Genomic DNA, 11,715 nt, shown 5'->3' with positions numbered 1-11,715 from the left:
TCCTTCGCACAATCATCCAAGGCCGAGGCAAAGCCTCTACATTGCCGTCATGGGAGTAAGGCTCGACCACCGCAGGCAGCCACCACAACACCCAACCCCTTGTATCACTCTCTCGGTATTTCTCGTCGGTAGGTCATCTCTGCTATCAGGCGAGAGCAACGCTCCACCGTCTCACTCTCTTTCTTGCCAATGGAAGGAACATTCAACTGGTTCTTACCTTTCTCCTCCAATGAAATTTCTTGACTGAAACGACGCTCCACCCGCAAATCAACAACTGCATCAACCATCTCCTCCGGCATCACATAATGTCTGAGCTCCCATCAGAAGATCGAAAAAACACCTCGATCATCAATGAGGAGAACAAGGTACTTCTTCATCCAAGACTAAAGTCCAGCTCCAGAGGAAGAGAGACACCGAGGCGATGATGAACCAGAGTCGTGATGAAGCTTTTGTGTGGTACGATCTCTTGAGACAAAGCTACCAACTCTCTCACCGGTAGCAAAACCTCCGCAATAATACTCTCACACCAACCATGAAGAGGGAGATTCCAAATTAGTATCCATTGTCCCTCACCAGATGCTCAACTGTCAGCACCCAGCTTTGTCGACCAAGAAGCAAGCTTTAAGGTGCATGAATCATCCTTTGTTGATGCTTTGAAGGTAACGAGCTTGCAAACCTCCTTAACCTTCTCCTTGCTCGCTAACGGAACTAGAAACATACCCTCATTCAAAGTAGTGATAGGTCTGGCGAGCGACTTGTTGACGACTGAGGAAGCAATTTCCATCACGCTTGCTTCGTTGATGAAACATGAAACCAGAGAGAGAACCGTCACCTTCGCCAGGGTTGCAGATATCTCCAACCAAAAAGGAAAGGAGAGCGTGATATAGCGTACCCGCTGATTTTATGAAAATTTAGGCACCACCACCGGATTACTGGTCTCCATGTGCACCAGCATCCCCTCTTCCAAGTTCATTAGTTTAGATCAAACATGAAGGCGCTTATGACGTGGGTTCCGCCGCGTATCAGCTGAGCATCTTGCCGCCACATAGCCGGCACCAAAACATCTAAGGCACACCACCTGGTGTCTACACTCTGTCGTCTTATGGAACATTCAAAAGCAATGACCGCATGCCATGTCCTTCGAGGAACAAGGTCGTTTGGAACCTGCAAGCTTCATCAGACCACGTTGCAGATCCGGGGAGGTACCATTCGAGCTTTTACCTGCAAAAGACTTCGAGGAAAGACAGTTTCCCAAAGAAGACGAACTTACCGCTTGAGCGTACGATATTTCTTAAACTCTGAGTATGCTCTGCGAAGACTCCTTAGGTGATTGAATAGCAGGAACACCACCTCCATGTCCACCTCCTTCATCTCCGCCACCACCGGAATCGTCCTAGAGGTCGTGGAGAAGGCTCATTTTCCTTTTTTTTTTATATATATTCATAAGATGTAAATATTGTTGCTTTATGGGGATATGTAAATGTTAATTTGCATTAGAGATACACCATGACTACACATTTTTACTGGCTATTGGATTTTATTGATAAGTTGTTACCCCATAATATTTTAATAAATATTTTATAATATATGGAATATGCATATATATATATATATATATACACACTTGCCAAGTTTAGATGATGATATCGTTTGCCAACTTAATTGGGTTTTGGCATGTTACTATTTCATAAGTTATTTAAAATGGGAAAAACTATTTTGGTTTAAAAAATAAATAATATATTTTGGCTTACATGTCAACTAAAAACAGTAATGAACATTTGGAATATATAGCGATAGAAATAAATAAAAAGACAAAATAAAAGTGTCATATTAAAGATTTTAAAAAAAATAAATAAAAATAAAAATAAAAATCTTCTAAAGGTTTTTAGGACTTCTAAATTTAAGTTTAGTTAGATGTAATTATGGTAACATATCTTTAGTTGTGGACGAAGGTTTGTAGTTCAAATCTCGTACTATTGTCTGAGGGTGTATGGATTCAACGATTAATTTTTCAACACTTGTGCATGCCCCTAATTATGCTCGACCTATCATATTTGTTAAAAATAAATAAATAAATAAACTTTAAGACAAACTAAAAATATATATGTATATATATATAATGATCTCAATTTTCTTTAATTTCTCAATTCCATCATATAGGTGAATAGATCATACTTTTAACCTAGGCAGTGAGATGAATTATTTCTTATTTAAAAAATAATTATTAATTAAACTACCATTAAGTAAATAATTTCTTTTTGTAATGAGGTCAATCATTTTTGTCTCAGAATAATATAATTTAAAATTAATTAATTTTAACTTTTTAAAGTTTGAGACTATTTTTCACGGAAAAGAATGTTCCAGATTTAATTAATACAAATTAAAATTAATATTTTTAAATGAAAATTTGTATTTTATTTTAAATTAATAACAACTATTTAATAATATTAATAATTACTGATAGCTAAATATGGTAAAAAAAAAAGAAGATGGATTAAAGTGAAAACTATGGCGGAAAATTTGGAGATATTTGGTTGAGGCATAAAAATAATTAATAATTTTTAAAAAAAATATTGGGTTGGAAGAATAATGTTTATACCAAATTTTAACTTAATTAATTCTAATCAAAATTAAAATATTTTAAAATTAAATATTTTTTTGAAATAGTAGTAAGTGTTTTTCAATATTACTATTTTTAAATTATTTATTTAAATATATCTATTTTAATAATTGAATTTCGTAAATAATTTTAAAACGTTTGATTGGGGCTACTTTAGTACCCCACCCATTAAACATAGTGTCCCATCTCCACCTAAATCATCCTTGCCATTATGCGTGCCACTTGATTCAAGGTGAGATTTGATTGCCTACAATTTTTCTATAGTTCAATAACATTTTTTTTTTTATTTACATTGTTATGAATAATAATAATAATAATAATAATAATAATAACAATAATACAAGAAGAGAGGATCCCATAAATACAATTTCGTGGTAGTTATTATAGAGATTTAACTCATCTTCACTTATTGAATTTCATCAAACCCATTATATTGCTTCAATTTAGCACTTTTTTTATAATAAAAAAATAAGTCTTTTAAAGTAATTACTAACCTATCTTTATATTATATAATAAATAAATATTAGAAATTTATAAATCCATTGTTGAGAATGAAACCCATCTTGATTCTCCAGTAGTTATTACAAAACCGAATCTATATGATTATTTTTCAACAAATGACCGTTAAAATTTAGATCATCAAAAAAATAACACCAGTACGAAACATTGCTTATTTTAGTTTTTAAAATATATATATATATATTTTTTTCATTCTGATCTTTAAATTACAAAACCTTAAATAATTCTGACACAAGTACCACTGGACAAACTCAAACACATAAGAAATTTGTGTACATCTAAATGGAATAAAAAACACAAACAACTCATAAAAAACGGTATAAAAAAACTAAAAAAAAAAAAATAAAATATTACTCAACTGAAACCCATCTAAAGGTTTAAACATGGAAGGCATGGTCGATGCTTAAAGCAGGCATAATAACAAGGGTCCCCAACCCTCACAAATGAAAGCCAAAACAAGCTGGCACTTTGATAAACAGCCCATCCATGTACCACCCCCTCCATCTGTTTCCAGCTCACCCAAAATAATCTCAACTCAGCTCTATGAGTTATATAAAACCCCTCCATAAACCTCCTCTCTACTTTCAATACTCACTGCCACCACTAAACACAGTACAATTTTCTCTTTTGCTTCATGGCCACCTTCTTTACTTTGTTAGCCTGTTCTTTCTTGGCAGTGGCCACTGCTGGTAGCTTCTACCAGGACTTCGACATTACCTGGGGTGATAAAAGAGCTAATATCCTCAACAATGGCCAGCTTCTTACCCTTTCTCTTGACAGGGTTTCGGGTTCTGGTTTCCAGTCTAAGCATGAGTACCTCTTTGGCAAGATCGACATGCAGCTCAAGCTCGTTGCAGGGAACTCTGCTGGAACCGTCACTGCTTACTATGTATGTGTTGTTCTTTTGACATAATGTGCTTGTTTTTGTGTAGCTTTGTGTTTGGTTTTGATGACTGAACTGGATAATAATGCAGCTTTCTTCGCAAGGACCGACACATGATGAGATTGACTTTGAGTTCCTTGGGAATCTTAGCGGAGATCCATATACATTGCATACCAATGTGTTCAGTCAGGGAAAGGGAAACAGAGAGCAGCAGTTCCGTCTCTGGTTCAACCCGACAAAGGATTTCCATACCTATTCCATTCTCTGGAATCCCAAACATATCATGTAAGCAAGCATAGAACGCATATATTTTGCATAACTTCACATTGATTCTAAATTCTCACCTGCATGAATTTTTCAGTTTCTCGGTTGATGGTATTCCAATTAGAGACTTCAAGAACTTTGAGTCTGGAGGTGTTGCTTTCCCGAAGAACCAACCGATGAGGATTTATTCGAGTCTCTGGGACGCTGAGGACTGGGCCACGAGAGGAGGGCTGGTGAAAACTGACTGGAATAAAGCTCCCTTCACAGCCTCATACCGAAACTTCACTGCTGATGCTTGTGTTTGGTCATCTGGCGCCTCAAGCTGCAGATCAGAGAAGCTGAAGACACGCTCATCGTCAAATGCTGCATGGCTGAATCAGGAATTAGATTTGACAAGCCAAGAAAGAATGAAATGGGTGCAGAAGAACTACATGATATACAACTACTGCACTGACCTCAAGCGTTTTCCTCAAGGCCTGCCTCCAGAGTGCTCCATAGCTTGAAGAGTTCAATGCTAGCAAATCAATTACAGCACACATATATATATATATATATTACTTGATTCTTTGATCCTTCTTTTGTACCTTGTTCTTATAATCACTACTCTAGAAAGCAAAATAAATTAGCATATTCTTTATATACTGTGACAATAATCCTATTGAAACTCAATAGATGCTTGGATTGATTGAGATCAACCAGTACACACAAATATGCAATGTGACTACCTCGTAGTAAAAGAATCAGAACATTAGTTGTAAATAAAGAACACCTAACAATCATCCAATCAATCAAAACAAAGTAATACTACAAATGGCATCCAGATCTTCTATGCTGCTACTGAGAAACAACAATGTGGAGATTCTGAAATCAGAACAACGTTACCTGCAATATAACATGGGAAGATAATTTTAATGCATTTGAGTTAACAAACATGAGCTATAAACAATGTGCAACTAGCCATGCTTTGTTGAAGAAAATGAATGCATAAAAAAAATTAGGTTCAACAATCACAGCTAGATTTTGTGAAGTTAGGATTGCTTAATCATCAAAAAGTCTGATTGCTCTTCTTCAAACTTATTTACAATGGTGCAAGTAAAATGTGGCTTTGTGGAAGCTGATAGCATATAGCAGAACAGAACTTGATACAAAAACACTTAAATGAATTGATGCAACTCCAACAAGTATAAAGAGATCATACAGCTCCAGACAACTTGAAATAACATCAGTATGTCAAATCCCATTGCACTGTCAAACTTACGAGTCATATTTCAGGTGTAGTAAGAGCAGAGTGCAAAACATCTTCAAGGTACTTCTCTGCAGCAGCATATTGTCTTTTCTTCTCCTCAATAGCTAGTGCAGCAAGAGCTTTATCCTGAATAAATGTCATGGTAAACATGAATTCATGATGCCATGAAGTATTAATTGAACATTTTTACATGGTAACTAATTATCAAAGAATTGAAAGTATACAGGAGGCAAGTCTTGGTAGCTTCTCAAAGTATCCAAAATGGGCTTTGTTTTCTTCTCCAAATCCTTTCGATGCTCAGCCATTTCCATCAGCACACCATGATTTATTTCCGGGGTGTAACCTACTCGCTTTAGCAATGCCTGCACACAACACATTCCCCAATCGCAAGTTATAAGATCTCAGCCATATGAAAACTAGTACATATCCACTGAAGCATCATTCAACAGGTATTTGGAAAGAAAAAAAAACCAGAGGTTCGGTTGGCTAAAGCTTATACCTCCGGGTGGTACCCACAAATGTAAAGTTCACAAAACTTCATCTATCCAATTCAAGTAGCACTAAATTAATGTCTAAGCTCAAATTTTTACGTAATTCTAAGAACTTCATCCCATTCCTAATGCATGCAAAAACATCCAATAATATGATTACAATAAAAAAAGCATATCCCTGTATATCTGTAATAACTAATGAGATAATAGTACAATATAAGTAAAGAACACAAAATTATCACCACCTTATAATTAGCATGTTGGAGATTATACTGCCGCTCTTTTGAATCCATGATGGCCAAGTTTGTTTGCCATTGAAGCATTTGTGCATCATGCAATGGAACCTCATTCTCAAACTTAACAAGGGTCCTGCAAATCAGCGAAACAATGTCACTATCAAAGCACCATAGAGGCAACAATTATTTTCCAAACCTATAACATTCCACTTGAAATTGTGCCACATTCTCACTTCTTAAGATCATTGAGCTTTGCAATGGCCTTTCGTGTGTACTCAAGAAGAACTTTCGACTCCTTCTGTACCTTTGCCCTCTTCTCCTCCACATCAGCCTTCCTCAGTGATAACTCGGCCATTGCCACCACAAAACTACACATCTTTCCATCTAATTTCAATAAGTAACTAAATAAAAGCACAAACATAGGCAAATCACAATGCATTTGCATTTCCAAATATCAACAAATAACTAAACCCAAAATCCAAAGCAACTAATTCAAACAAAATTTCTCAGACCTTTAATTAATCAGAATAGAGATAAACATGTGATTAAATTCCAATAAATGGAAGAGCAAACACTGAGCTTCAAACTTCCTGATACCTCCTCCCTTAAATAAAGAAAAGGTTCAAAGTTTCTTGAGTTTCTAAAATTCTAGCCCTAAATTTAACTAAATGACAGAATTTAAATGATATTTCCAAAAGAAAGAAAACAATGGTGCTCAAAAATCTCAAAAATTTCCATCTAACTTCAACACAAAAATAGGCAAATCAGTGCATCATAATCTAATTGCAATTGCAAAACATCAATAAACAATTAAATCCAAATACCAAAACAGATAACTTCTGCAAGCTTTCTCAAAGGTTTACTTATATCTTGATAAACCTAAACACATTCTAAATAAATTTCAAAATTTGAGAGAAAAAATGCTTAGAGAGTTATAGAATTCTTTGGAATTCAAAACCACACAACTCAGGAAGTCTCAAACATTTCCAACTAATTCCAACAAAGAGATCGAAATACGCCAAAGTCAAAAGATTTTCCAGAAAACCCAAACCCTAACACTAGATCCACACCTGCTGAGCTCGGTATCACGGATATTCAATAGATTGGCGACACAAGCGAGGTCCTGAGCAGCATTGAGAGCAACCGGAGTGAGACGCTCGTGTGATAGCCCAGCGGCGTCGAGGACCTCGCGGATACGGGCAGCCTGGGCGCGGTACTCGGAGGCCTTGAGGCGGAGATCAGCGGCGACAATGGCGTCTGCGCGGGATCGGGCAGTAGACAAGGTCGCCATGGCATGGAGGTGCGATACCACGCGAGGGGTGTAGTCGAACGCTGGAACTTCTCGGCCGGCAGCCTCGAACTGGGCTGCCAGCCACGACCGCACCTCCGAGATCCGGGCAGCGTCAGAGGTCGCGCTACCCTTCGACGCAGCCGATGGGTCGCCGGCGGAGATGGCCGGCGAGGAGTCGAGGGCGGAAACGAGGTCACCCATGGATTCCATTGCGAAGGATTTGGGGACTTGGTTTGCGTCCGGTGGAAATTTTGAAAAGGTCTTGTTTTTTTGCATATAGCTCCTCAAAGTATTGGTTTTTACGATTTTAGACCCTATTCCTAGATACTTTAGTGAAAGGCTTATATGGGCTTTGATATGATTAATTTTAATTAAAATTTTATTTATATATTTTAATCAGTGAATATTTTTGTGAAGAATTGTTTGGTTGTCTGTAAATAAATTTATATGTAAGTGAAAATGTTATATTTTAATTTACATCACAGCTGTTTGGTTCACTGTAACTGTTTTTTCTTTGTTGGGTTTACTGTAAGTTGTAGGGTATAATTACTATGTAAATAAAATTCACATATTGTTAACACTAGTTATTAAATATTATTTATAAAATTTTTTAATTATATACTATGATTTAATTTTATCTTTTAAAACTATTAATTATTTAACTCTCATTAATTAGGATTAATACTAATTCAAAAAATTAATTAATTTAGTGCTGGCTTATTCAATTTTAAAAATGTAATATAATTCAATTATATGCCATAAAAATATTTTTCTATATAAATTAAATAGCAATTGGTATTTTAAAATATAATATTAAATTAAATAAAACATAAATAACTATTTTTTAATCAGTTTATTACATATGTTACAAAATTTGATTAAATAAACATATTATAAAATACGTCATCAACATTCATTTTAACACATTATAATATTTAATCTTCAAAATATGACATCAACACAATACAACATTTGACATTTACAATCAAAAAGCTAACTCATAAATAATACATCCTCTACAATACAAAATATAATCAACTTACAATATTAAATGCACCATTAGACATTCATTCAAAATGTAACATCCTAAAAAATACAACATTAGTCCAAATTTAGGATCATAATAAGTTCAACAAAATAAAATATACCATTGGTCCCATGAGTTCAACAAAACAAAATACAACATTGGGCCAATTTTAAAATCATAATAAGTTCAAGAAAAGAAAAAACAACATACCACAAATACATAATAGCACATAACAAAGTTCCAACAACTTATGCTCAATGGCTAGCCCTTAGTTGGTCAAGAAAATCATCCATCCAGAGGTATCGAAAGGAATGGGTTTTATTTATAAATCCAGTTGCTAAAGGAAGATTTTGAAGCAAATAATCATATGCCCGTCCGAGATCATACTCCGTATAATGCTCAGTCAAAGTCATAATCTCATCAAGCAATTGAGAAAACAACAAGTTAAATCAGGAAGTCTATTTCTAGAGATCAGGGAGCAGAATCAGGAAGTCTATTTTCAAACACAAAACACAATTGATAAAAAGGGGGAAATCAACTAGCCAAACAAGAACCAGGCAAAGCCATTGCACTAACTCTTCATCTCAGATCATAATATAGATTGGGCTACAAAGAAAAACAATACCTGGTGCGACTCCTCCAGACGAATAAGAACTCTATCAGCTTGGGGAACAACCTGAGCTCAAACAAAAACACCAAAATTAGAAAAACAACTTGATAGAACAAAGGATAACCTAGATCGAAATGAGCAAAAAGAAGACCTTGGATGGCTCCAATTTCTTTCCGGTGACGACGGCTCTGACCGAGCAGAGTCATGGCACAGCACGAAGAGGGTGCGAGTGAGATGAAGACAGGTGCGCAAGAATTAAGGGCATGATGGATGCGAGAAGAGAGGATGGCGGCTCTGATTTTGTCAAGTGGTGAAGGTAATGAAGGGTTGTGATGGTGATTCTAACCCTTTACATTTTACTGCTAATCAAATTACAGCAAAAGGACATGATGGTGCATTTACTTTTACATGTAAGTGGTATTTTACAGCAAACCAAACACACTATTACATGTAAAAGCACTTACTTCATAGCCACTTACATCTACTTCCATGCAACCAAACAACCCCTTAATAAGTGATACTTTTAAATATTACTCATAATTGTAATTAATTAATTTTGGGAGAAAAATATTGTTTGTCTCAAAGCATGATGTTTGGTTAGAAGGTTGAGTGTAAGTGGAAGGATGTGATAACTTTGATGGGAGGCGGTGTACATATGTAATGTCTTAATTCCATGGTTTGTTACTCTAGCTATTATAGCTCAAAACTGTAGCAATAGGAAGTTCTTTAACTTTAAATAAGCTTTCAACAAGAGAAAAAGAAGACTAAAGCCCTATTTGGTTCCAGGGAGTGATCCCCAATGCATGGGGATCAATTTTTCTTTTAGTGCATACCCACGTTTGGGTATGCATCAAATTATTTGGGGAAGGCATGGGGGAGGCATGGATGCCCCCAAACCCTGCATGGTAGTTCCTCCTAAAATTGGTGGGTTTACACAATCTTGATAGGTGAAGTTACTATGTTAGCCCTAACAAATATATAATTCGTTGTTTATAAATTCCTATACACTAACAAATTCCTGATTCATCAAAGAGTAGAGGTCGCAGCAGTTAGTATCCTCCTTACTTTGTCACCACTACTCCGCCATTTCTTACCCAGACGAGGCCTTCTTCATCACACATATCCGCCACCATTTCCTAAACTGGATTGTCGTATCTCCATGGGATCTACCATATGGCCTCCTCCCATTTTGTTTGTTTTTTTCTAAATATGATTTTATTGTTTTTCTTGAATATGTGATCTGAGATTTATGTTTTGCTATTGTGTCCAAGAAGATTTTCTTTTGATATTATTTTTATCTAAAAATAAAAAAAATGAATTGATAAGGATGTTTAATATTCTCACTTCATCTTACCACATTAATATTATCTTTTTTTTTTTTTACAAATAAAAAATCATAACATATTGACATCCACTTATTTAATTTAACACCAATTTAATTTGAAATTATTATCTTTTAACTATTTTATCCTGTTGAAAATTTGTAATCGCCTACCCCTCATTACTCAGATATTTCAATTCAATAATAATGATGTAAATTTAAAATTAATAAACTCATTTGCCCTCAAATAAATTAATTTAATGATGTATCACTATTGAAATACTAAACTATGTTAGAACAAGAAACAAACTTTTATAATCAGTCACTTGTACTAATTTATATAATTACTTTAAATTTTATAGGTAAATAATAACAAATATATGTAATTAAGAATATTATGACTCTATTGCAAGGTAATGAATATTAGACCATGTTTATCAATTATTATCCAACATAATTATTAATTAGATATCAACAAACTATTTTACTTGAAGAATGATGGAAATATATAAGGTGTTGATGTATTTAAAATATACATAATTGAAAATATTCTGTAACTATTGAAGGGGAATGAAAATGTTCAAAAATAGATTTTTATGTTTGCTAGTTGCATTGTGGTTAACAAGTTTCATAGATTTTTATTTTTGTTCATGGTTAAATATTTACAAAATAAAAATATTTTGTAACTATTGAAGGGAAATGAAAACATCTACAAGCATATGAAACAATGCATTAAATTTTAGAACACTAATATATTAAACATTACAGTACTAATGTTAGACATGCTTTAAATGATAATATTTTATATCCAATATATTGTGTACATAATTTTTTGACGCACTATTAATTGTTATTTTAGATATGGACATTGATAATATGGACGAGTTGGAATAACTTCAACTGTAAGCATTGTATATGTGCTACTTTTTCGTAGTAAACGTCATAGTCTGTGCATGTGCAATAAGGCATCGTGCTCTTAGAAATAACATGATTGAATATGAGATCAAGATAACATCAATAAGACTAGGGAAGCAATTTGAATATCTCCATCATGTTGTCTATGAAAATGTTGTTAAATGCATCAATAAACTACACATGAATCGATGTCGTTTTCATAGATTATGTCAACTATTAACTACAACTGGTGGGCTTCGAGGCACACGAAATTTCATGGTTAAAGAGATGGTTGCAATGTTTTTGAACGTTG

General features: G+C 34.5%; 2 protein-coding genes across 4 annotated transcripts; one reads left to right on the top strand and one right to left on the bottom strand.

The window, feature by feature from the left end:
• Window positions 1-3,338: 3,338 nt before the first annotated feature.
• On the top strand, window positions 3,339-4,812 carry LOC120279043 (probable xyloglucan endotransglucosylase/hydrolase protein 23). The gene is made up of 3 exons (XM_039285885.1): window positions 3,339-4,028; window positions 4,114-4,307; window positions 4,384-4,812. Exons 1-3 carry the CDS (start codon window positions 3,774-3,776, stop codon window positions 4,787-4,789), a joined length of 855 nt encoding a protein of 284 aa, XP_039141819.1. The 5' UTR covers window positions 3,339-3,773; the 3' UTR covers window positions 4,790-4,812.
• Window positions 4,813-4,944: 132 nt separating this feature from the next.
• On the bottom strand, window positions 4,945-7,792 carry LOC120279042 (AUGMIN subunit 1). 3 transcript variants are annotated; one of them, XM_039285882.1, is made up of 6 exons: window positions 7,330-7,792; window positions 6,493-6,627; window positions 6,269-6,392; window positions 5,757-5,894; window positions 5,545-5,658; window positions 4,945-5,168 (listed from the first exon to the last, which is right to left on the bottom strand). In XM_039285882.1, the coding sequence occupies exons 1-5, from the start codon at window positions 7,758-7,760 to the stop codon at window positions 5,548-5,550; spliced, it is 939 nt and encodes a 312-aa protein (XP_039141816.1). In that variant the 5' UTR covers window positions 7,761-7,792; the 3' UTR covers window positions 4,945-5,168; window positions 5,545-5,547. The 3 variants fall into 3 exon arrangements, with proteins under 3 accessions (XP_039141816.1, XP_039141817.1, XP_039141818.1); XM_039285883.1 differs by having other exon boundaries at window positions 6,493-6,635; window positions 7,330-7,453; XM_039285884.1 differs by having other exon boundaries at window positions 6,493-6,643; window positions 7,330-7,414.
• Window positions 7,793-11,715: the final 3,923 nt, after the last annotated feature.

The sequence above is a fragment of the Dioscorea cayenensis genome, chromosome 16 (genome assembly GCF_009730915.1).
Source record: "Dioscorea cayenensis subsp. rotundata cultivar TDr96_F1 chromosome 16, TDr96_F1_v2_PseudoChromosome.rev07_lg8_w22 25.fasta, whole genome shotgun sequence".
Classification (NCBI taxonomy): Eukaryota; Viridiplantae; Streptophyta; class Magnoliopsida; order Dioscoreales; family Dioscoreaceae; genus Dioscorea; species Dioscorea cayenensis.
Note: the sequence above shows the minus strand (reverse complement) of the source record. Positions and strands in the feature narration are given on the sequence as shown.

Bases quoted from the DNA above. Each gene is read 5' to 3' on its own strand.
- LOC120279043 (XM_039285885.1), top strand. From the start codon at position 3,774: ATGGCCACCTTCTTTACTTTGTTAGCCTGTTCTTTCTTGGCAGTGGCC. The intron at 4,029-4,113 runs GTATGTGTTGTT...ATAATAATGCAG, and splicing joins GAACCGTCACTGCTTACTAT to CTTTCTTCGCAAGGACCGAC. The intron at 4,308-4,383 runs GTAAGCAAGCAT...TGAATTTTTCAG, and splicing joins TGGAATCCCAAACATATCAT to TTTCTCGGTTGATGGTATTC.
- LOC120279042 (XM_039285882.1), bottom strand. From the start codon at position 7,760: ATGGAATCCATGGGTGACCTCGTTTCCGCCCTCGACTCCTCGCCGGCC. The intron at 6,628-7,329 runs GTGTGGATCTAG...AAAGATGTGTAG, and splicing joins CGTGATACCGAGCTCAGCAG to TTTTGTGGTGGCAATGGCCG. The intron at 6,393-6,492 runs GTGAGAATGTGG...GCTGATTTGCAG, and splicing joins AAGCTCAATGATCTTAAGAA to GACCCTTGTTAAGTTTGAGA.